Source organism: Dermacentor albipictus, chromosome 9, assembly GCF_038994185.2.
Source record: "Dermacentor albipictus isolate Rhodes 1998 colony chromosome 9, USDA_Dalb.pri_finalv2, whole genome shotgun sequence".
NCBI classification, from domain to species: Eukaryota; Metazoa; Arthropoda; class Arachnida; order Ixodida; family Ixodidae; genus Dermacentor; species Dermacentor albipictus.
The window spans coordinates 117,643,660-117,669,479 of record NC_091829.1 but is presented as its reverse complement, the minus strand read 5'-3'; the positions used below and the strand labels follow the sequence as shown (position 1 = coordinate 117,669,479).

The window sequence follows — 25,820 nt, the reverse complement described above, 5'->3', positions numbered from 1 at the left end:
GATGTCGGAAACGGTCCCAACAAGTCCCTCCCGATCTGCTGAAAAGGTCGGTAAGGAAGCTGGATCGGCTGTAGTAATCCCGCTGGTCTTGTCGGCGGTGTCTTGCGTCGCTGACAGTCGCGGCATGTCTTGACGTAACGGGCGACATCGGCGGTTAGGCGCGGCCAGTAATACCTTTCTTATATCCTCGATAGCGTCCGGGAGAAACCGAGGTGCCCAGCGGTCGGATCATCATGTAGGGCGTGCAGTACTTCTGGACGTAGCGCCGACGGAACAACAAGAAGGTAGTTGGCGCGGACTGGTGAGAAGTTCTTCTTCACGAGTAGGTTGTTTTGAAGCGTGAACGAAGATAATCCGTGCTTAAATGCCCTTGGGACAACGTCGGTGTGCCCTTCCAAATACTCGACTAGGGCTTTTAGCTCCGAGTCTCCTCGTTGCTGTTCGGCGAAGTCTTCCGTGCTTATTATTCCAAGGAAGGCGTCGTCATCCTCGTCATCTTGCGGCGGCGGGTCAATGGGGGCGCGGGATAGGCAATCGGCATCTGAGTGTTTTCGTCCGGACTTGTAGGTTACAGTGATGTCGTATTCTTGTAGCCTGAGGCTCCACCGTGCCAGCCGTCCTGAAGGGTCTTTTAGGTTAGCTAGCCAACACAACGCGTGATGATCGCTGATCACCTTGAATGGCCTGCCATATAGGTAAGGGCGAAATTTCGCTGTGGCCCAAACGATGGCGAGGCATTCCTTTTCGGTTGTAGAATAATTGCCTTCTGCTTTTGACAATGATTGGCTAGCGTAAGCTATCACGTGTTCAAGTCCATCTTTTCTCTGGACTAGGACGGCACCGAGGCCTAGGCTACTGGCGTCAGTGTGTATTTCGGTATCGGCGTGCTCGTCGAAGTGCGCAAGTACGGGCGGCGACTGCATGCGTCGTTTGAGTTCTTGAAATGCGTCGGCCTGTGGCGTTTCCCACTTGAACTCGACTTCACATTTGGTTAGCTGTGTCAGCGGCTTAGCGATGCGTGAAAAGTCCTTGACAAATCGCCTGTAGTAGGCACACATGCCAAGAAATCTACGCACTGCCTTCTTGTCGGTGGGCTGCGGGAACTTTGCGATGGCAGCTGTTTTCTGCGGGTCGGGGCGTACTCCGGATTTGCTGATGAGGTGGCCGAGGAATAGAAGCTCATCGTAAGCGAAGCGGCACTTTTCTGGCTTCAGAGTGAGCCCTGATGACTTGATGGCCTCTAGTACTGTGGCAAGCCGCCTAAGGTGATCGTCAAAACTTTCGGCGAATACAACGACGTCATCCAAGTAAACGAGACAGGTCTGCCACTTCAATCCTGCTAAAACCGTGTCCATCACGCGCTGGAACATTGCAGGCGCCGAGCACAGTCCAAATGGCATAACCTTGATCTCGTAGAGGCCGTCTGGGGTGATGAAGGCGGTCTTTTCACAATCTCTTTCGTCGACCTCTATTTGCCAATAGCCAGACTTGAGGTACATCGTGGAGAAGTATTTAGCGTTGTAGAGCCGATCCAATGCGTCCTCTATCCGTGGGAGAGGGTATACGTCTTTCTTCGTGATCTTGTTCAGACGACGATAATCGACGCAGAAACGAAGGGTTCCGTCCTTTTTCTTCACCAGGACAACAGGGGATGCCCACGGGCATTTCGACGGCTGGATGATGTCGTCGCGCAGCATTTCGTCGACTTGTTCTCTTATAGCTTCACGTTCTCGCGGCGAAACTCGGTAAGGGCTCTGGCGAAGTGGTCGAGCGTACTCCGCGGTGATTATGCGATGCTTGGCTACTGGTGTTTGTCGAAGCCTCGATGACGTCGAAAAGCAGCTTTTGTATCGCCGGAGCAGACTTCCGAGCTGCTGTTGCTTAATCACGGGGAGACTTGGATTAATGTCGTAGTCTGGTTCGGCAACCATGGTCGTCGGGGTAGATGCGGCGGAATCCGAGAGGACAAACGCATTGCTGTTTTCCAGGATTTCCTCGATGTATGCGATCGTCGTGCCCTTGTTGATGTGCTTGAACTCCTGGCTGAAGTTTGTCAGCAACACTTTCGTGCTTCCTCCGTGCAGTCGAGCGATCCCTCTTGCGACGCAAATTTCACGGTCTAGCAGTAGACGTTGGTCGCCTTCGATGACACCTTCTACGTCAGCGGGTGTTTCGGTGCCGACCGAAATAACAATGCTGGAGCGAGGCGGGATGCTCACTTGATCTTCGAGCACACTCAAGGCGTGGTGACTACGAGGGTACTCCGACGGTATCGCATGGTCTTCCGACAGAGTTATTGACTTCGACTTCAGGTCAGTGACTGCGCCGTGTTGGTTCAGGAAGTCCATGCCGAGAATAACGTCTCGTGAACACTGTTGGAGGATAACGAAGGTGACAGGGTAAGTCAGGTCGTGAATGGTAATTCTTGCCGTGCACATTCCAGTCGGCGTTATGATGTGTCCTCCGGCGGTACGAATTTGAGGGCCTTCCCACGTAGTCTTAACTTTCTTCAAGTGGGCGGCGATGTGTCCACTCATGACGGAGTAATCAGCCTCTGTGTCCACTAAGGCGGTGACTGCGTGGCCGTCGAGAAGCACGTCGAGGTCGGTGGCACTTTGTCTTGCATTACATTTCGGTCTTGGCGTCGGATCACGACTGCGTCGCGTTGACCTGTGGCCGGTATGTGACGTCGTCAGGTCCTGTTTCGTCGTCGCATTCTTTCCTTCCAGACTTGGTCGGGACGGCGGCGTGTCGTTATGTCATCGAGGTAGTTTCTTCGGCGTCTTCGTCGGCGGCACACGATCTTCGACAGTTCGACGGACAGCAACCGCACCTCCATCGGTTGCTGCTTTTAGTTTTCCGGATATGGGCTCGCTGACCGGCCCCGAGCTGGGCCAGTGTATGGTCGGCGCTGCGGCGACAGGTAGCGGCCTGGTGATGGTGAACGCGACGGTCGTCGAGAGCTCCACTGAGTAGCCGCGAGGTAGTCAGCGATATCGCGAGGGCGTTCACCTTGCTGCGGGCGCGGAGCTTTGACGGCAAAACCTGGCAGTCCCATTTCCAGGAATGGACATCGTCGGTAGACGTGACCCGCTTCCCCGCAATGGTAGCAGAGCGGGCGGTGGTCAGGAGTGCGCCAAACGTCAGTCTTCCTCGGGTAGCTCCGCTGGGCGACGGGTGCGCTGATCCGCGCTGTCGGCGGCGGCGGCGGACGACGGAATTGCGTCGTTGCAAGGCCCTGGCGTGGTCGCGGAGGGGGACCTTGACGGCGTGCGACGGCGGCGTATGTCATCGCTTCTGGCTGGTGCTGCGGTAATTGTGGTTGCAGCTCGGGAACTCCAAGTGATCGGTGCACCTCTTCTTTCACGTTATCGGCGATCGAAGCCACTTGGGGCTGCGACGAAGGCAGGACCTTGCGCAGTTCTTCGCGCACAATGGCCCTGATGGTCTCCTGAAGGTGGTCGGAATCCAGTCCTTGGATGGCGTACTGCGGCGTGAGCCCCTGGTGGTTATATTGCCGGGTGCGCATCGCCAGAGTTTTCTCGATCGTCGATGCGTCTGCAGAAAACTCAGCTACGGTCTTCGGCGGGTTACGGATAAGTCCTGCGAAAAGTTCTTGCTTGACACCCCGCATCAGGAAGCGGACTTTTTTCTCCTCTGGCATTTCTGGGTCGGCATGCCGGAAAAGACGGGCCATCTCCTCCGTGAAGATCGCGATCGTCTCGTTTGGCAGCTGCACTCTGGTTTCTAGTAGTGCTTGGGCTCGCTCTTTTCGTACGACGCTTGTAAACGTTTGCAAGAAGCCGATTTGGAACAGGTCCCACGTCGTTAAGGTGGCTTCCCGATTCTCGAACCAGGTCGTGGCGGCGTCTTCCAGTGCGAAATAGACATGCCGCAGGTTGTCGTCGCTGTCCCAACTGTTAAACGTAGCGACCCTCTCATACGTCTCAAGCCAGGTTTCCGGGTCCTCGATTGTTGTTCCGCGGAACGTCGGAGGTTCCCTGGGCTGCTGCAGCACGATGGGGGACGCTGGGGCCGCCATTGGGGTTGCCTTGGCCACAATCTTCTTGGTCTTCTCAGGTAGAAGTCCGTGCTCCGGGGGCAGCTGTTGAAGACGGCGGCTTGCTCGATGCTCCGGGACTACGTTGGTGTTCTCTTTGCGGTCCGGGCTTGGATCACGGCTTGTCGGGGGCGTCCGGTAAATGAACGAAAAGCCCCTTCACCAGATGTCACGTGGTCGTGACGTCAAAGAACACAGCAGCAATACTGTGAAAGGCAAAAACTAGGGCGCTATTCTGGACACGCATGGCGGCTGCACAGCCGCCATTATCCGCCATGTTTACTCTCTTATTGGCTGTGGCGAGCTCACGTGCCTAGAAATGTTTGCCGGGAAACGGAAGTTTTGCGAAAAGTCATTTTGCGTTATCATCAAGATGACGAAACGTGACGTGGAGCTGCAAATGTTATGGACTAATACATTTTTTTGGTCCTTGGCAGATATATTGTGATGTTAGTGCTTCAAAAAGAATGTGAGCGATAGCGTGCAGAAGCCAGTGCAATGCATCTGCGATGGCGCGAATATGTGGTGGCGATTCAAGATATGCGCCATGCCAGCTTGCTGATTGGCTGAAGGAATATCTCGTGAGGAGCGTCACAGGAAGGGCTGTTTCGTAATCGTCATTTTGACGATGCGTGACGTTGCACTGGGCCGCCATTGCTGAGATTTTCCGCCATAATTTTTGATGCGACGAGCCGCGCGAATTATGCTAATGAGCAGCCATATGCAATGGCAGCCGAGAGGAATGCGTATCGCCACATGTTCCCCATCGTTTGGCACAACGAAAATCTTTTGTTCATAACGCGTGCTCATAGTATTTGCATCGCTCTCGGGTGGTGTTGGCATTTGTGTTTGGGGCAATCATTTTTTTAAAGAACGCGTTTATACAAAATAATATTGGTTGAACATAGCAAACTTTCAGCAATGTTGTCCACTTTTCACTGCTGCATTTGTATTGTAATCGAGATTAATGCCTTTTCGCACAATCAGACGTTATGACAACGGCCTCTTTCTAATTTATAAAAAGAAATGTACGCAAGGCGGCGCCTTGAAGTTTCCTCCCGCGGTGCGAGTAACCAGCGAAATGAACAAGAGATGGCAGCGCCGGCGCTTGCGTCGCGCTAGTGGTTATCTCTGGCGCCCGCAAAGCTATCGGTGATGTTCGGCCGTTTCTCAGCCAGCCGAGTCGGGCTGAGTCACTTACGTTTCACGAAATAGCGATAAAGTGGCCTAGAACGTGCGCGCATCACCACTGGTAGGTCGCGTATGTTGTCTCAAGCAAGAAAACAAGCGCGTTGGCGCCAACATGCGATGACTCATTGCATTTCCCGGGGACACGCATCCTAGCTATTGAAGCAGACGACGGCTTGTACGCAGCAGACGACGGAAGCGCGATGCGTTTTCGACGGAACAATCATACGCTTTGAGATAGCTGCTTTATTTTTACTGCGGAGGAAAACTGTTTTGCTTTACCGATAACGCTACATTCAGTGTCTTCATTTCAGTTTCTTAGGCGAAACGTCAAGTTGGCGTCACGTTACGTAAGCAAAACTGGGCCACCAGCGCCATTTTGTTTGCGTCGCGCCTACGTCACGCACCGAAGAAAATGGCGGAATGTCCAGAATAGCGCCCCTAGCTTTTATTGGGCGAACCTGTGCCCACAAAACACGCTACACTTAAAGCACAACGAGAGCGGCGAACACAGTCGGCGATCGTCGTAAATCTGATCAGCGGGTCGAGCGCGTCTGCTTTTATACAGCAGTCGTCGAATGTTCCAGACTAATCGTTGGGATCCGCATGCCTTCTACAAAGTTCTACATCATTCGCGTCAAGCGATGATATCAGATAACACAAGGTTCGGTGACAACAGACAGCGGATAGAAGCATCGACAACTTTCCAGAAACTTCGGATAAATGCAGGCGCGTCCCGCGCTGTGCGATAACATTTGCTAGGCGGCAAAACGTGTCGCCCGATAAAGATAAGTACACGTGTCAATATTGACATGCCGCTGCAGGTCCCAGGTGCTTTTGTCGCCACTGCGGCAGTTCACCACGCAACAGTACCGGGCACCTTGGCTACCCGACCACCAAACCATCGCAAAGGTGACGCGTAGAGCAATATTACAAATATCGCGGGTGTCGCGAGCGCTCACGGTGCCGGCGAACTGATGCATGGCGACGCCACTGTCCGACAGGGGAAGGAGTTGCGCTGGCGTCGGTCAACAATGCTGAGGTTGGGAGCCGTATCCACTTAGCCATAGAATAAAGAATAACTTTAGAAAAGCGAAACTGTACCCTCCGTAGTGGTTCGAAAATAGGCAGCGGCAGCGCATGGAAATTACCTAGGTAGACGCCAGATAGCGCTGCTATAACAGGAAGCAGAAATGCGAATTTTTTTTAGCGCATCATCCAATATTGCCGCTTTTCGCCAGTCGTGTACGCTTGTATCCGCTCGTACGCGCCGTACTCGCCCCGCCGGCTATGCGGCATGTCTCGATGCCTCGGCTGCCGCGTAGCCGGTGCGTTCTAATTGCCAGGAGACCAAAGAGCCTCTACTGACGCCCATGCAAACAAGCCACAAGTGATTGAACACAACGCGCGACTTTATTGGCAGAAGACAAGCAGTGTACATTCTAGCGCAATAGGAGAAATAAAATTTGTATGTCGAGATACGCTGGAATCTTAGACACAAGCTCGTAAACGGCTCACCGTCGTCGGTGAGCCGTTTGGCGGTCTTGGCGGTCTAGTAGCGAACTACAACCAGCGGCGCAAGCAGATTGGACAGAGTGTCCCGCCTGTTTGCAACGGCAGTGACCGTTAAAGATGAGCAACTTGCATTGAGAAGCAATCGGGTGAAGCAGGCATCTGCTGCCGCAGCCAACACAGCGACATGGACTACCCGACATTTTAGCGTTAACTCCTTTCCAACCTGCACGTTACTTTTCTTTCGGAGGCCACTAATGTCTGGCTCACACTTGGTGTCCCACATTGTCTCAATATGGACAAGTCGCGCTCGGGGGCATCACCTTCATCAGCCACTTTTGCGCGCCTTTGCGCCCAACTTCACACACGTCGGACCATGTAAGCACGTATGCCGGTCTCCGTTCGTGCCTAATCGCGGCCGAGAAAGGCAACAGGCACAATTTGCCCATGGTTGCAGCAGGAAAGGTTGAATGGGGAGCACGAATGACGGTGTGTAAATTGGGAGTCTATGTCGCTGTGCAGATTGCAGGAGCAAATACTTACTTCGAGAGACTGCTTTCCAATGCAACTGTCAGGCCGGTAAGCATATCATATCATAGCAACTGTATCCGATGAGCATAACACGGCGCCCGTAACCAAGTGAGATAACAGCAAAAATAAACGGCAATAATTCACCACATAGTGATCAGACATTACATTATACATTGGCTACGAACCATACGGCAACAGTGAGCATTCACGTACACGGGTCTCGTACGGTACATACAGCTGCCTACCTACAGGCATAGTGCTTGCTTTCGTCGCATGTGGTGGTCTGGTAATGAGTGACAACCAGTAGCAGAAACAGACTCGGCAGAGTGTCCCACCTGTTTACAGCGACAGTCGCCGTTAAAGATGAGCAACTTGCAGTGCGAAGCAATCGGGTGAGGCAGGCATCTGCTGCCGAAGCCTACACAGCGACATTGACTACCCGGAATTTTAGCATTGACTCCTTTCCAACCTGCACGATTATTTTCTTTGGCGGGCCGCTAATATGTGGCTCACATTTGGTGTCCCACTTTGTCTCAATATGGGAAGTCGCTTTCGTGGGTATCACCTTCGGCGGCCATTTTTGCGAGCCTTTCCACCCATACGGCTATCAACTTCATACACTTCGAACCTAGTAAGCACATATGTTGATCTCCGTTCTGAGCAAATCATGGCTGAGGTAGGCCACAAGCACAATTTGCCCATGGTTACAGCAGGAAAGGCTGAACGGGGAGCACGAATCACGGTGTGTGTAAATTGGGAGCCACTGTCGCCGTGTGGACTGGAGGAGCAAATGCTTACTTCGAGAGACTGCTTCCCAATGCAACTTACCTGGCCGCTATATTCGAAAAACATAACATGGGGACCGTAACCAAGTAAGACAGCAGCTAAATTAAACAGCAATCAATCAATGCATAAGGTTCAGAGAATACATTATACATTGGCTATGAGCCATATGGCAACAGTCAGCATTCACATACACGGGTCTCTTAGGATACATCCAGCCACCTACTTACAGGCATAATGCTTGCCTTCTCCGCATGTGCTGGTCTGGTAAGGAGCGACAACCAGCAGTACAAACAGATTGGACAGAGCGTCGCACCTGTTTGAACCGACAGTTGCCGTTGATGATGAGCAACTTCCATTGTGAAGCAATCAGGTGACGCAGACATCTGCTGCCGCAACCAACACAGCGAAATGGACTATCCGGCACTTTAGCGTCAACTCCTTTCCAACCTGCAGGTTTCTTTTCTGCCGAGGGACGCTAATGTGTGGCTCACATTTGGTGTGCCACTTTGTCTCAATATGGACAAGTCGCTTTCGTGGGCATCACCTTCGGCAGCCATTCTTGCGGGCCTTTCCACCAATACGGCTAACAACTTCATACACTTCGAACCATGCAAGCACATATGCTGGTCTCCGTTCTGAGCAATTCATGGCCGACGTAGGTCACAAGTACAATTTGCCCATGGCTGCAGCGGGAAAGAACGAACGGGAGCACCAGTTACGGTGCGTGTATACTGGGAGTCTATGTTACTGTGCGGACTGCAGGAGCAAATGCTTTCCTCGAGAGACTGCTTACCAATGCAACTGACCAGGCCCCCACATCCGACAAATGTAACACGGAAACCACAACCAAGTGGGGCAGCAAAACCATATTCTGCAATAAATCATTCAGTGTAGGTTGCGCAAAGACCCATGCTATCGAGAAAGAAGAGCAATCATAAACAAGACTAGGAATATCGGAAATGAGAAAGCTTGCATTCATGAGAGAAGCCACTCTGCTCCACAAGCACTGAAGGCCAAAAACATCAAGAAAAGTAAAATGGTGCATAGAAAACGGTGCGTAAGTTAATGCAAGCCACATGTCGATGTTGCATCAGCTATTTCAGGAGAGGAATTGTGCATGACAGCATACACTAAAAGGTACTGCTACAGATATGTTATGCTGCTAGACAGTGACTGGTATTAGGTATCAGCGAAGAATCAATTGACCTTCATGTTTGGATGAGGATGAATGATCGCTAACGAGAATGGGCAATGAAAAAGCGTGCCTTTATAGAAGAAAAACTACAGTTGGCACAAATGAAGCTGAAATCGCCAGGAAGCTGATTAAGCGCAAACTCACGGAACTCTTCTGGCCAGTGTCGTCTGTGCTTGATCAGAAGTTGCAGGTGCATCTGAAGACGAATAATTTCCATAAAATCCTTTTTGAGTTACCTGGATGACTCAGCCAATTTGTCCGTGCTGGTGGAATGGTGACTGAAGCTCTTTTCAGTCTTGACACAGTCCTCTGCCGACTTGATATCTCATGCAAATTCTTTTGCATGCGCTTCTTTGTTCGTGGTGTAAAAGCCTTGCAAATTCGGCTCCAGCCTCTTTCTGTTGGTGTGGATAGGAGCTCCGGTGCTGACGAAGATATGCTTGGCATGGACTCTATTGGGGCAGAACGGTGACACATGAGATACAGCACAGATTAGCCAAACTCATGTGTGTTTTCTTTTATGTTCGAACCAATTATACTGAACCATAAACATGAACAAACATTCATTTCTGCTGCAAACAAATGACATGTGTCTCAAGACTAGGAAGCCAATACAGCATATATCAGGCACAAATATTTCTGAACCAGGTGTTGTTTACCTTGCAGTAGCAGCCAATTTCCATATAATGGCCTTGTGGTAGCAGGCAGCAGCTTCTGTTTAGTGTGCAGAGTGTGTTGCTTTATACTGCTGCCATCCTCACTACTTCATGTCTGGAACAGAAATTTTGACTGAATCAGAAATTGAAAAAGCACAATTTCGCGATATGAAATGCAAGAAGGTGTGACATATATATATTGTAATGGTTTGCGACTACAGAACACATCCAAATGTACACTGTCTGTTCAAGGGCGCTTAAGCAGCACATTAAATAAATATTGCTATTGTTCATAAAATTTATGTCTGCCTAACTATACAATGCATGTAAACAGCTTAAGTATTATTAAGATGACAAGTGAGAACATTTGTGCGTTCATTTATACACTGGAAGAGATCACACAGCTGGTTCCACAAGCAAATGCATGAAAGTCATGAAGCTATTAGAACTGATGCATTATTTTTCTGCACTAACGTGATGCATTGCTTCACTACTGCAAAAATAAATGCCCTATGGTAAACCAAACTGAACAGCAAGAACCTTTGGAACCAACAAATACAAGATATGAGTGAATGATCACGCTTGAAACTGTTTAATACATTAAATTCTGTACTTTAACATCATTTTACCAAAGGATTATTCGGTATTGTGGACGAAAGAAGTTGTCGGCGGACTGAGAAAAAGTTTTATATGTATATTGTTAAGGCTATCCAGTCACCTATGGCCACGGCTACAATAAGATGAAAAATGAGACACGCGTTCCCACATGGCTCTTTCTTTCCCGGTAATGTGTGTATAACGACAGCCTCGCAAGTAAGGGTTATTTAGGAAACAGCGACGGAGGATCCCCACTGCCATATGTTGTGCAGGATCTAGTTCGTTAACTTGTCTCCACCTGTAAGTTAATGAGACGAATATTATGTAACGATTCAAGCAGCGGTGTTAAACGACTCACCGTTATTGCCGTTGTCAGCCGAAGCAGAATCCAGCTCCCGTTTCGATGCAGACGTGTTCCGAATGGCTCACGACCGAAACCCAACTTTCGGGCTTACATGTCCACTTGCAGACACGTCACTTCACCCCAGGTTAAACAACGCGAGACATCGAAGCGCAATAAACTAGTTTTAGCAAAAAAGAAGGAACCAGTCTGAGTGCACGAACGAATGAATCCATGCTGCCATGCACTCGTAAATACCGGTAAAAAGTTTAAATCCAGGTCAGAGGTCACGTGAAAGACCGATGATGCTGAACGCTATTTGTGTTTATAGTGACAAAGAAACAATAAACTTACCCGCCGCGGTTGCTCAGTGGCTATGGTGTTAGGCTGCTGAGCACGAGGTCGCGGGATCGAATCCCGGCCACGGCGGCCGCATTTCGATGGGGGCGAAATGCGAAAACACCCGTGTACTTAGATTTAGGTGCACGTTAAAGAACCCCAGGTGGTCGAAATTTCCGGAGTCCTCCACTACGGCGTGCCTCATAATCAGAAAGTGGTTTTGGCACGTAAAACCCCATAATTTAATTTTTTAATTTAAACAATAAACTTACTTACAAAGAGTACAATATCTAATAAGCAATGATAATTTCGCCCTGTTCTTTACGTAATGAAAATGCTTCAGTAATTGTAAGAGAAAGTTTGTAAGATAAAAGTGCGCTTATTACGGCGCCTCTAGCAGAAAATGTTCAAACTAACGTAAGCATCCCGAAGTGATTATACTATGCTGGTTTTGTTAGCAGCAATGCGCGGTCGATTTTTTCGCCCTCTGTGGCCATTTGTTGAACTTGAGAGTGTGCGGGGCCTGACTTAGCTTCCAGCATTTTTTTTTCGGGCAACGAACGAGTAGCAGCCTAGGCGGACATTAAGCAGGAGTAGAAGCAAAAGCAGGCTTCTCTCTGACGCGAAAACAGGAAGCTCGAACTCTGCCCCGGACGGGGTCTGCACCGTAGCATAAAGAGCCGTGTTTTCTCGCAGCATTGAGAAATAGCAGCTCCTAGCCACGCCAGCGCAAAAGCCACTCCTCGGGGGCTTGCACCATGAAAGTAGTTTTGTTCTTTTTTTCTATACTCGCGCGCCTGTCCTCTTTTGTCTACCGCGCACGGTACTCCCTAATTTCCCTCAGGTGTCAAGTGGCGTTGTCGAGCACCGCACCACACAATGTCGTCCCTAACAAGCGTGTCGCTCTTAGCAAATCACCTCGGCCCAATGCGTGAGGCTGCGCGCGTTCTTGCGCCGTGGCACTGTCTAGGGAATAAAGCACAGGCAGCATCACTCAGTGGAGCCCATTAGCAGGATTGCCGTGAGTGCGGGCGTCCAAGGTGCACCTTCACCCCCCCCCCCCCCCTCTCTGCGTCCTGCATTCTCCTTTGAAAGTAGGTGTTTGTTTAAATGGCTACGAACCTCGATAGGCTTGCCTCTTGGCCCTGCCACAAATGGGAAACGGAGCGGAGCGTGTGTTCGTTGTTTTCATTACCCCCGTACGCTGTAGTGTTGCTCCAATTAAACTCTACATTCTTTTGTTTTTCACCCTTTCTTTCACGTCTTTTTTTAGCAACAGCAGTCACGAGATGGGTGCCAAGTCGCCGGCCACCGTGGCACGGTAGGTACACGAGGATTCACACCAGTGCATACGTATTCCATGCGCTACTGAATCAAAGCTCTGAGGGAGCCGCGCACGTCTACGCCCTAAATAAGTACCCTAGAGGGAAATGTGGCGCTAGTGTCTACGGGGGTTCTCATGAGCGTTGCCTCAACCTACATGGGAATGATGGGAAGTACAGGCTTCGGATTGACTTCGGTCTTTAGACTAGTGGCGTTTCCTTCTGGCGCAGTAAACAAAGCTATACTCTAATATTATCGCGTGAAATGTAATTCTATTTCTGCATTATGGTATATAATGTACAACACGCTACATAAACTTTGTATGACTTTGAGATGGAAGCATGGTTTACTAAGGTTTGTCACCAGGACACATCAGGGTATGCATACTTGTGCGATTCTGGTCCCAATTTAACGCCAAAGAATAATTATTTATTCATTTTTGCAACAGCAAAACAACCGTGCATGTACTTATATAAAAATACTCATCAAGTATTTCTGAAAATAGAAATGTTGTATTGTGACAAAGCGTTGCGCTCTTGAGCGGAATGCTACAAGTGTCGTCTGCTACGACGCCTTCTCGCTGCATTTAACGCGAGACTTTTCTCGCAGACGACAGGCATTTGCGAACTCTTTCGCTCTTTCGAAAGGTTGCGTCGGCTGTCACGATTGCTGAACGTCTTCAAGTACTTTTAAGCACATATGCTGCAGTGCTAGCTAGGACGCTAGTGGCGTCCTACGAGTATGCTTCATCATATTTATATTGGTGTACCGCTTCCGAAGCGTCACAGCGCGGCTTTGCGGGTGCCCATTGTGCGACACTAGACTACAGCTAGGAAGCAGCTATCTTTCCTACCACAAGTAAGTTTGTGTTCTCAAAGTCCTAAAACACGCATTTCAATGAGCACATAAACGAGCAATGCAAGATGAAGCTCTCAATAAAATTTGATTGTCAAGCCACTAGAAGTACAACTGTACATGTATTGTATCAGTAGTGCCTTCTTTGTCCTATTCTGAAGTTTCATAAAGCACATAACGCTACAGTGCCAACCTAACACACTTAACAAACCAAAGTCCAAACGCTCAAAACATGTTCTTTCAACGTTTACGATGCCGTCGCTTTCTCGCCAGGGCTTCGACACCACAACGCGACACTAACATCGTCCCAGCCATTGGCCCAGTGCGCTATCGACATTTCGAGCAACAGAACAAAGGCAGATCGAGAGCTCTGCGTTGCACTGTCCCACTGCAGGTTATAGCGATTGCGCTTGGAGCGAAACCAAAACTGCCAAAAAAAATACTCGTAGACTGGTTCGCCAGTCAATAGAATGCCAATCCGAAGCCTGTACTTCCCATCATTCCCATGACGGTTGAACGATCGCAGCGCCAGATTTGCCTCTAGGTATACTAATATGAAACTCTATGGTCTACGCATTCGCAAAGTGTCAACGAACAATTATTCACTCGGTGTAATTAGGGTGCATGCTTATGTTTTGGCAACGTCTGTCCTTTATGAAGCGCACGTGATTTACGATGCACGTGTAGAGAGACCACTGAACGTCGTAAATACAGGAATGATTGCCGTCTGAACAAGCAGTCATCGGCGCATAAAGTGTACAGCTCTCCCATTTTCAAGGCCGGAACCGCGCTAGAAAGACGGACACAGATGAAGGCGCATTGAAAAGGACGCGTTGTACTGACTAACTAGTATTTTATTGATACAATAGACGGAGGATTTGCATACGCTCTAACGCATCGTCAAAGGCATAAAAAGACCTACAAAATAAAAAAAAGGAAAGGTATGCGTTGGCCACCCATACACACGGAAGCATTCGCATGGTAGATGAGTGTAGTCGAGGCTTGTACATAAATATGAAATTTCTCTGTGTGACAGTAAAACAGCTGGCAGGATGACAAATTTCTCTCCCGATATTGCAATTCTGTGGGGTTTAATCATGTACCTCTCAGCCGGCTGCTCTTTTTTGCCAGCACGTGAAAATTGTCGAATTCAGGCCAGATACCGCACTGCTGCAATGAACACCAAGACGGCCACTGACTAACTGCTCTTGTCGCACTGTAAAGGCTTCGCGAAGCTTCTCGTTCAGACATCGCCTAGTTTGTCAGCACTGGAAAGCAACTTCATTATGGTTGGCGCATGCTTGCATACATGGTTGCCTCAACTATGGCAGGAGCAGATGGTAAAAACACGGACGGATGAACTTTTCAGTCTACAAAGGTACTGTAGCCTCTTTTGGCTGCGAAGTCATAGTTTAGAATTAGACAGGCCTACAGCCTTACCTGTAGCACCCACGGGTGCGATGAAACACTTGCACATCTACGCACTTGCCCAAGTTACGGCACGGAGAGGCAGGTGCCGTTTACTGTTACTGTTAATTATACTATCTAGGACAGTCATCACAAAGGCAGCCTGATCGCAAGTTTATTACCGAGACATGTGATAGCTTCAAAGTAGAATTGCAAGCACGCCACACGAACTTGTTCAGCCACTCTTGCATGCCTAAGACGTATGCCGACTGGAACCACCTTCCTACTTTCATCGCTTACATCCGAGATCCTAAGAACTTTAAGACTGCCTTGTACCATGGTTTTGGGTATATGTTATATTATGCATATACCATAGTTTTGGGCATATGTTATGCACTTTTGGCCGTATGTTAGTATTATTAGACCACTCCTCACTGCAATGCCTCCAGGGCAAGTAAAAAAATAGTTGGGACAAATTGCACCTAAATATGTTGTTTTCCCAGTTTCGTATAGGAACGCATCTTTATCCCGTCCTGGCTCATTAAATTCTCCCCCTCCCTGCCCCCATACAGTGTATCAAACGTAACCTTTTTTTTCAAAGTAATCTTCCTATTTCTCGTTTTCTTTTCTTTCTCCCTGTACCATTTTTCCTTCCAAGAACTGAGGAACTTACCTGTGGTAGCAGAGGAATGACAGAAGAAAGAAAAAGCAGCACAGCACTTCTGCCCGGCCAACAATGTTGGACACCTGCGCCAGAGGTGGAGAAATTGGCTAACACCATGGCGTGGCTTCCGAGGGCAAAAACGTCAACAAGTGACCAAAGAAAAATATATATTATTCAAAACAAGGCAGCCACTTTCGGGGAAGCGAAAATAAATTTAGGAACTAAGACGACACAAAGACGGTTACTGTGCCAAAATTGAGGACGTGCAGATATGCGCTTATCATATTATGGAGTACTTCAATGTAAGCATGATGAAGGGAAAAGAGCAACGTTTAGTGTTGTGCCGTGCTAACAGAGGCAGCAAAACAGAACCGCTCAGAATTAAAGGCAGTGACACACTTTTTCAGGCACTAAGTGCATGTGGTCTTTGTGCTTTGTGTTTATTATTTCGGAAGGATGTGCCTCAAGGCGTATGGGGACGAAAATAAAAGCAAACAAAACTTACTACTCTGCATTGTGTAGGAACACCAGGAATGTCTCGCAAACTTATTGCCCATCACGAAACGGCTATAAGTTTCAGGTACATTTGACTTCAGTCCAACCTTTAGGTCTTATCGCCTTATTTCCAGGGCACAGTCAAAGCAGTTGTCAAACATGTGACGCGGCCACAAGAGCCGAGCACTTGGGGCCCGTTGCTCGCTCGGCTTTTGTTGATTCCAAATCGGAAGTAACGCACTCTGTAAGGACAACTACAACTCGAACCCTCCTAAGATAAACTTCTGGCACCCGGTAATGTATTGGAGAAGAAATCAGGCAGATGGGGTAATTAGGGTTCGTACGTCCTGTAGGAAGTTAGTCTTCAGTGTTTGTTTGGAAACGCGGGGACTCCACGCAAGGGATGCAGACACATCAGATGGGGCACACGATCGAGTACGTTGGTCTGCCATGTGGTTGAAATGATTCCGCTTTGGTTATTGCACCCACTGTACGCCAATGCTATGACGTGGGGACTTGTGAAGTCTTCTAATTTCTTGAGAGATGGCTAGCATTCTTTTAACTTTTTTGAGGCGATTTACTGCAGCAAGTAAGAAAGAGCAAATTTGCTCTGTTGTGGCATTGGGTACGGTACAGATGGAGTTGGTGGCTGTTCATGTGATTTGCGATTCGAGGTTGTATCTCAATGCAGCATTACCCATTTCTGAGTCAGCGATTTCTGTAGGTATCCTAAAGTTTTGCAGGAAATATCTGAAATATAAAAAAAAATTCAGAAATGTGCAGGCAATGCTAGATACATGATTTGTCTACATTGCTTCGAAAATAATCATGACTCTGATATTTCCCAAAAGTTCATCTAGATCGCATGGCGCTGAAGTTAGTTGTCTCTATACTATCCTTGGTGCCTGCTGCATAATGCCTATCGCCTTAGTTTGGCGACACAAATATATTCTTTACATAACCTTAGCCATATTTTACGCCATTATGATTGCGAATTAGTAGTATGAACAACTACACACTGCTTATAGCACTTCGAGTTGTCTGGCACTTAATGAAGATTACGTTCAATTTTTTTTTTGCTAGAAACGCAAATAGAATTTTCCCGTTTGCGCACTCCCTTCTTGCACGTCTTGTTGAGATAGACGTTTGCTAAATTGGTCATTGCGTTGAAAATATTTTAACCAAGAAGGTTTCTGTTGCAAGGGATAGCACCAGCTATAACCTGATAACATTCCTGCCGGGAGCAAAAAAAAAAAACGATGAGCACATTATAAATTTGCTTGACGAAGAGTTCAATCCCAGCACAGGCTCTTACTTTTCAGGATGTATATTTCCCATGTGTGGCCTATAAATGCAATAGAAGTCGGCCTGACGTCTGCTGTTGCGCACACAGGAAAAGAGAGAAATGTGAAGGAGGCCGGAAATATGCTGAGGGCACGGAGAGCGAGCACTAAGTATAAGATACTGCCGGCTTTGTGCCTTATCTGGCCTTTTGAATACCCGAAGTCTGTTGTTTCACTGTGTTTACGTTTCTGTGCAGGCGGGGTTATTAGCCATCGAATTTGTTCGCGCGAACTTCTCCATAAATGTGCACCAGCTGTATATCCGGGCTGAAGACCCGTAACTACAAAACCGTTAAGGCACATAAGTTCGGTTGTTCCAGAATGTAAACATGACAGGTTAAAAGGCATCACTGTGAGTGACGAGTTCCTATGTTATTGCGCGTGATGTACACAACTGCAAGAACGTTTGCCGAAACATAGCCTCGAAATGCAGACGGCTGGCCTTATTGAGCTCGGAGGTTCTCCAACACGGCACGCTGTAAGAAGCCGATACACAAAATGTGTAGATTGAGCAAGATGTGAAAATGATTCGAGCAAATTGTCAAGAATTGTGAGCACCTAAAGAAAGTCGCGCAATTGTTTGGGCAGGTCGAGCAAGATTCGCCATGCTTTGTAGAATACTGAAAAACACTTGCAATTTTGAGCAATATTTGCACAAGCTGTCATAGCAGGGAGGCAAGTAGCTGTCATGGCATTAGAGTCCGAATAGTAGAAGGAAATTTTATCTTGAATGAAGACAACTTAATCGATACTTCAACCATAGCTTCTAAACTGCCGTTCCTTTCTTAGATGAGGCAAAGGAGCGGAAACTTATTTAAAAGTTACGCCTTCTGTAGTGCTGTCCTTCTCTTCATCGTTCTTGTCGGCTTTCAGGAAGCACGTTTCATCATTTTGATCTGCCTATTGCATGTCCACCGCAGGACGAAGGCTTCTCCCTAAGATCTCCACTTACGCCTGTGCTGCCTCAACTGATCCCAACTTGTGCCTCCGTGTTTCCTAATTTCATCACGCCGCCTAGTTTTCTGCCGTCCTCGACTGCACTTCCCTTCGCTTGGCACCCATTCTGTAACTATAATGGTCCACCTGCTATCTATCCTACGCATTACATGACCTGCCCAGCTCCATTAGTTTTCTCATAATGTCGAGATACGCTTTAGATAAGCTATATTCACGACGAGATTCCCCTTTCTCCAACACTAAATAAGTTCATGAAAAAACAAAGACGGAGGGTACTTACGGCTTCGGTATGTACTGGGTGTGCTGCAAACAGCATCGCAGCCAGGGTGGCCTGCAAAGGCGCCATCTCGAGAACGGTGCGCGCTACCACAGCAACTAGGGCGGTGCATGCGCAGTGCAAGGCGACGTTAACCACGTGGTACCAACGTTCACGAAGCCCACTGGTCAGGAAGTTCACCCTGTGAATGACCAGAAAAATTTTTTAGTTGAAGCCAGCATTCTGGACCCAACTATTCTTCGTTATCTAATTCATGACATAAAGCAAAAAATAAGCGCACGAGGTAGAAAGGACAATAGTTTGCTAAAATAACCTTGTCCATATTGTCACGAGTCTGCGAGTGATGTGACGAAGAAGTCGTTGGTCACTGGAGGGAAAGAAACAGCGAATGAAAAGATTGTCTTTCCGCTATCTAGGCAGTGCTGCAGCTCGCTGTAAATAGATTCTAAATATGTTTTTGTTTTATCTTTTCCAGGGGCAATATGAAGCATGCAGCTTGTAGACAAGCCACAGGTAAAGCAGGTAGAAATAATAAATTGTAAAGAAACAAGAAAAACTGGGAGCACGAGAGACTGGAGATGAAACACTGTTATTAGACTTTGCTATCTAATAACGCTGTTGGTAGTGAATTTAGCTGATCCGTCATTACACGTGGTGAGTTCCCAGATGAATTAAAAATAGCTAAGGTCACCCCTGTTTACAAAGGTTGCGATAAGAAAAAGCTTAACAACTGCAGGCGGATATCTGTTTTGCCGGTGTTTTCCAAGATATATGAGCGTGTTATTAATGATAGGCTTACGTCTTTTTTCATAAACACGAAACAATTACGAAGTCGCAGTATGGCTTTAAAAAGGATAAGTCTGCAGAACTAGCTTTAATAAACATAAAGGACAAAATAATTGACAATATTGAGAACAAACTACTCACTCGGGATTTTCTTGGATTTGAAAAAGGCTTTCGACACTATGCAACACGATATCCTTCTTAGAAGCTTGGTGCGTATGGTGTTGGATCATTAGCACAGAATTGAATTACATCATTTCTCTCGAATCGGTATCAATATGTATGCGTCGACAATCTGGTATCACAAAATTTGAAAGTCGAATATGGCGTCCCTCAAGGATCTATCTTAAGACTCATCTTATTTCTTGTCTACATAAATGATATAGCGTCAATACCAAACTCCCCTGAAACAATAATGTATGCTGACGACACTAATATCTTCTTCACTGGCATTACAAAAGTGGTCATAGGATCATCAGCTAAGAGTTATCTCTTACACCTCTCCAGGTGGATTAAAAGCCACCGGCTGAGTTTAAACACATGCAAAACCAAATATATAATTTTTAAGCCAGGAAATAAAAGAGACCCCTACTGTGTTCATCTGAACTTCGAGGACACGTTACTGGAACAAGTTACGGGGCAAAAGATCACGGGCGTATGGTTTAGAGAGGACCTTACTTGGAAACCTCACGTTAACAAATTAAAAAGTGAGCTATTTGGAGTTACCGGCTGCATGTATAAAATACAAAATATACTACCAACGTGGTTGAAACAAACATTATACTACTCCCTTTTCTATTCAAAACTAAGTTACGGCATTTTAGTATGGGAAACTCGGACAGCTTAAAACTAATCATTGTACAAAAGAAAATAGTGAGAATGTGTGAAAACTATGTGGGTGACAAACGAGGACTTCGAACAAAACCGCTCTTCATTAAATAATGCATTTTTAAAGCAGATCAAGCTTATTATTTCAATCTACTGCAGTGGATTTATAAAAATAGGCTGCAAACAATACCTGTCGACAGTTGCACCTCATACCCAATACGTAAACCACACCATCTAAAGCCCGCCACAAGAACTAATTACGGCTGGCCAACATTGAATTATCAAACGAATAATACATTAAAGAGTGATCACTTTAACGTACAATACGCACAATCCTTCCACAACTTCAAAAATGAATGTAACAACCTATTAGTGGGCAGTTACATTGCATTTTCATTTTGAGTAACTTGTGCTCATCGCTGATAATACATATAACCTTAGTTATGTTACAGATTTTTCTCAGCGCTTGTAAATTATATTTCGCATTGTTTCGGCATTTACATTGTACATCAGTTTAAACCTTCGTTCTTTTCTAAAATGTTTCTATGTACTGATCTATGTACTGTATATGCTATTTATTTTCAGGCGATTGATTCTATGGTTTACCTTTCTTTGTTTATTTCTGATGTAAGCCAATTTTATTGTTTTGTAATACTTATTGCTTATGTATCTTCTACTTTTTCAAAATCTTTCACGTTGAAGCAAAACTAATGCTTTGGAGACATGCGTTTAGAATAATTGAATTTTTTCGTTGCTGTTTGATGTGTGTTTAAGATATGTTTGGCAAATATGTATGTGGATGATACGTCATGCTACCTTGAACTGTAGGGGCGCAGAGGCTCTGTCAGGCATTTTGCCTTTACCTCTGACCCCTACGCGGAGAGAATCCGCGAAACAATAAAAAACAATATTCAATTCAATGTTCAATTTAGCGGTTAGCAGCTATGAAGTCTCGCGAACATCAATATGAGATGTTTACTTTTGAGCCATGTTGCTATTATTTTTCAGTCATGCTGCCAGTCATTCCCTGTTGATCTATTCGGCTTTTCGGCTAACACAGCAGCCCAAACGATAAATTCTATAGGTACAGGTTATCGTGATGCAAAGTTGGTACAACCTCGCAGTGATTGTATATATGGGTGATTTTTCACGCAAGATGAATAAGGTATGTTTCGTGTTGATGTTTTTTAAACCGATAACCGTTATTTGATTACTTCGTCCATCGGAATCTATCTATCTATCTATCTATCTATCTATCTATCTATCTATCTATCTATCTATCTATCTATCTATCTATCTATCTATCTATCTATCTATCTATCTATCTATCTATCTATCTATCTATCTATCTATCTATCTATCTATCTATCTATCTATCTATCTATCTATCTATCTATCTATCTATCTATCTATCTATCTATCTATCTATCTATCTATCTATCTATCTATCTATCTATCTATCTATCTATCTATCTATCTATCTATCTATCTATCTATCTATCTATCTATCTATCTATCTATCCGTCGCTACTACCTTCAGGGTGATAGGCCTAACGCGATTTGGGATGATTGTGTGCTTATCGTGACTAACCTTACGGAAGGGTTCCTTTGGAACAGTTTAGGCTGACGTTTTTGTTGGTTGGCCTCAGTTGTAAAGTTTTCTTCGAATGGTCCATGTCTTCTGAGTGTTCGGCTAGGCGGTTTCGCTGTGTGGAAAGCGCTTTGTCATCGTTCTTGTGTTGCTGAGGTGGAGGAGGGTGTCTAGAGGTGGGGGTGTTGGATTCTTCATGGCTACGTAAGTCTCGTAAGCTAGGCGCGGTCTGAGACTGTTAATTCCTTTTTTTTGGCTGTGCCTAAATCGTGAACATAAACTGACCGCAAGGCTGCCTTGAACCGTTTAGGCTGTTGCTGGTGTTTTGTGTGTATCATGACCCAGAACAACAGTCGGTTTCGTTGGTTGGTCTCGGTTGCTAGAATTTCAATTTCTTCGAAGTTGATTTTATGACGTAGCGTGGAAACTTAGATTTGTTGGTTATTCATTGGGAAAAAACCACACACCGCAAGAAAGACAGGGACACGAGGGAGCGACACGTACACAGTGTTGTGTGCCCGTCGCTCTCTCGTGTCTCTGTCTTTCTTGTGCTGTGTCCTCTTTTTGCAATCTTATGGTCCGCCTTTTATGAGTGTTTGGATAGGGGGTTTCGCTGTCTGGAGAATGTTCTGATATCGTTCCTGTGTTGAGTTATTCTCTTGGTCAAGTTTTTCATTTCGCCACTGTAAGCTGCCTCATTGTCGGAACATTTGATTTTGCAAACGACCCCTCACGCTCTCTCTCTTGGTGAGCCGTCCTTGGGTTTCGGTAGGAAATAGTTTGTTGTGTTAATCAGTTTGCGCGTGGCCTATATACCGCCTTCCTTTAAAATTATGCTGGTGGCCTCATTGGTATTTTTACGTGGGCGGGAGATATTCCTTTCCGGGAAGGTGGGGAATCAAGGGCTGATTTCGTTTTTGCTGCAGGATTACTTTTCCTAATGAAAGGGCTTGCGGTAGGCGTTTTTTGAAGTTAGGTGAAAATGGTGTTTCTTCTCTTTTGTGCGACTCCAAAGTAGTATGCGTTTCGGTTCTTTTTATTAAATATTTACTACTGGCGATTTGTGGCTTGCAGGGTGATTTGAATTTGAATTATAGTGTAGGTAACAGCCTGTGCGTGTTAGTTTCCGGTAGCATGACAACTTTAGAGTCCCCTCTTCGGTTAATTTCTAAGTCAAGGAATGAAAGGGATCAGCCTTTTTCGCATTCAGAAGTGAACCGAATGTCTGGGTCTATGGAGTTTAGGTGGCTGAGAAGATTGGTGACTTGTGATGTATTTATTTCGCCGACACAACCGTCTACGCCTCATAGAGAGGCGTTTAGGTTTTGCTTCAAACATGCTCAGGGGTCTTTCTTCGGCACTTTCCTATGCTGGCTACGATCACTGAGATTGAAGCCCCCACTAATGCTCCTTTCATCTGCCTGTATCATTTCCCATTAAAAGAAAAACACGTATTTTATAGGCGTGATTCGAGGAGACGAGATACTTCGTCTGCACTGATGGGGATTGTTTCTGTTAGTGTACTATCGCGTTCTGGGACGTCTCGAGTCGCGGCGACAGCAAGCTGTACGTTTAGGCTGGCGAACAGCAACATCACATCAAACGAGACTTATCGTAAGAAGCCAACAAACACCGACACCAAGGACAACGTAGGGGAAATAACTTGTGCTGAATAAATGAAATAAAGAAACGATAGAATAATGGAAATTAAAGTGGATGAAAAAACAACTTGCCGCAGGTGAGAATCGAACCCAGAACCTTCGCATTTCGATATGTGAAGGTTGTGGGTTCGATAAGACTTCGATATGACTAATAAAAATCGGGCCCCTCGGTTAACCCCCTTTCTCCTCGTTCATCAAACGAGACTAGGCATTTACCATCCTCTAGTCGTAGCTTTGTTGTCTGTCCGATGAAGTCCTCCGCGGATTACTTCCCGGTTAGCGGTGAAGTAATCCGTTGTAGGCACTTCGACAGAGATCGCATTGGTGAGCATGAGAAATTTACTATTGGCCGTAGGGGGACTCCGGAATTGCAGATTTGTGGAGGTCCTGGGATACTGGAGCTTACCCGTTTCTACATATTAATTGGAGGTAAAGGTTTCCAAAAATTTGGCTTGTTCCTGAATATTTCTGCTAGCGTCTGGTTTAAGACTGGTTATGTTCCTCTGCTTGAGTCTTTTTTTAGACTGTCGCATTCTCCGCCGTTTAACAATGCTGATGCTTTGTTTTCGTAGACGCTTCTATTCAGTAGAATGGTTGAGCTGCCTTTGTCTGCTGTTAGAATTGCTATGCTTGTGTTTTCCTGCAAGTTTCTCAGCGCTTTCATTTCACCTGAAGAGAGGTTCCTTTCTTTTTGGTGGTTGTGGGGCAGTTAATTACGCCAATTGCTTTCAGTCTCACTTGTTCTTTTACATTGGGGTCTAGTTGTCGAATACCATTTCTCTAATGTAGAGACCATCTTAGGGAGAGGGGTTTGTGGGTGTTAACACTGAACTTTTGGCCTTTAGACAGTACGGCAGTCTGTTCCGTTGTGAGTTTCTTTCTAGATAGGTCAGTTACTACATGCTCGGCCAAGTTTTATGTTTTCTTTGTTTGTCTGGTATGATCTTCGAGTTTTCCCTCCTGTGACAGCTGTGTTTTTCTGCTTCTGAGGAGGCAGGTGCTCGCGCGAACGATTCTATTGAGTATATGGGATGGGGCATCCTTGTGTTCGAGTCGTCGTTGGGCGAAGAATGCGTATGTTTCTTTCCAGCGGAGCACAGTTCGCACTCGTCTATCAGTGGTATCACTAGCCTTTGTTCGGCCCTATTGATGACTTCTGGACGGAGTATTCATAGGTTGATGTAGCTGGAGGCTCCTAGCCCTTTATATCCCACAGGTGTCTCACGAGGTGAACATTGCTCAAATCTATATTTTTAAAGAGTTCATGTTCATGGAAAGACACGTGAAAAAAGTTAAAACGATCCATCTTCATTTTATAGGAAATTTTATTATGCCACAAACGTTGCAGCTAGGAGGGGGGGGGGTAGAAATTCCCCGAAAATTTAGGATTTATGAAATTTCTCAAAACAGTTAATTTTTTGTGCATCAACGCACAAATACACAGAACACTTTTTGCAAAAGAACCTTGTGCGCCTGGTGTATGAGCTTAACTTGCACATGGGGGCATTCTTTTGCACCACTTTCACTGGCCAATGGCCAACGTTGTCGTGCCGCATAGAATGTTCTACATGATGGGCTTTCTTTGAAACAACTCCAGCTGCTGAGCCTGATGCCTTCAATGAACTAATTGGTAAAACAACACTACCAGGCACAGGATCATCACCATCCCGGTTCGATCCGGGCATGCCCTCGAGTGAGCGCATCAATCCAAGTGCCACCCGGAACTTGAAGTCAACCAGCTGCATATCTGCTGAATTCGCTTCGCGGTAAAGCAGAAAAGCGTTCACAACCGCAAGATCGATAAGGTGAAAGCATATCCTTTTGTACCACTTCTTTGTTTTCAAGTCATTTCTGTAAAATGACAGAAGCATATCTGCTTTGTCTACTCCACCCATGCTCTGGTTGTACACCCTAAAGATGTTGGGCCTCTGCACATCCACATAAGTCTTGGTCTTTCTGTCGTAGCGCCTGCATGTATCAAAAGGTTCAATGCTGTGGATGTTTGATGCAGCTGTCACTGTGCGGTTGTCGTTCCAGGCACAGATGACAATTCCTGTGCTCTTTTCTGAGCGGAAGTCGAGTGATCCTCTCTCTGCTTTTTTCAATTCTTTTTCAGTTTTCAGAGGGCAGTTTCCACATCTTGTTTTTCTGATGGTGGCAGTCGCTCCAAGTCCTCTCATTTTCATTTCATTTAAAAGCTTGTTGGAAGCGAAGAAGTTGTCGAAAAATACTTCTGATCCCAGAGGGCAATCATGAGTGAGTCGCAAAACGACCTTCCCACTTTCGCCTATGTCTTCCGGGGTGTTCGGGGGGTCTTCAATTAGGTTGTCACCATACATGTAAAGCCGATATACGTATCCAGACCGGCCTGCCAGGGCCCAAGCTTTGTAGCCCCGTTTTTTAGGCTTACTCTTCATATAAACTTTCAGAGA

The 25,820-nt window shown here is 46.5% G+C and overlaps 2 protein-coding genes across 3 annotated transcripts in view; both read right to left on the bottom strand.

Annotated features, from left to right (window-relative positions):
* The window catches only part of LOC135911230 (protein O-mannosyl-transferase TMTC1-like), a 151,277-nt gene that overhangs the window by 78,642 nt on the left and 46,815 nt on the right, over positions 1–25,820 (bottom strand). Inside the window, exons 2-3 of one of the 2 annotated variants that reach the window (XM_070525289.1) lie at positions 18,529–18,706; positions 15,463–15,536 (exon numbers count right to left, since the gene is read on the bottom strand). In XM_070525289.1, coding sequence (XP_070381390.1) covers positions 15,463–15,536; positions 18,529–18,594 — 140 coding nt within the window. In that variant the 5' untranslated portion in view covers positions 18,595–18,706. Of the gene's footprint in view, positions 1–15,462; positions 15,537–18,528; positions 18,709–25,820 lie in introns of those variants that run through there. The other variant, XM_065443423.1, reaches the window with a different exon arrangement.
* LOC135911237 (piggyBac transposable element-derived protein 3-like) lies at positions 24,771–25,727 on the bottom strand. The gene has a single exon (XM_065443429.1). It carries the CDS (start codon positions 25,725–25,727, stop codon positions 24,771–24,773), a length of 957 nt encoding a protein of 318 aa, XP_065299501.1.

Coding starts and splice junctions, on each gene's coding strand:
- LOC135911237 (XM_065443429.1), bottom strand. CDS start 25,727: ATGTATGGTGACAACCTAATTGAAGACCCCCCGAACACCCCGGAAGAC.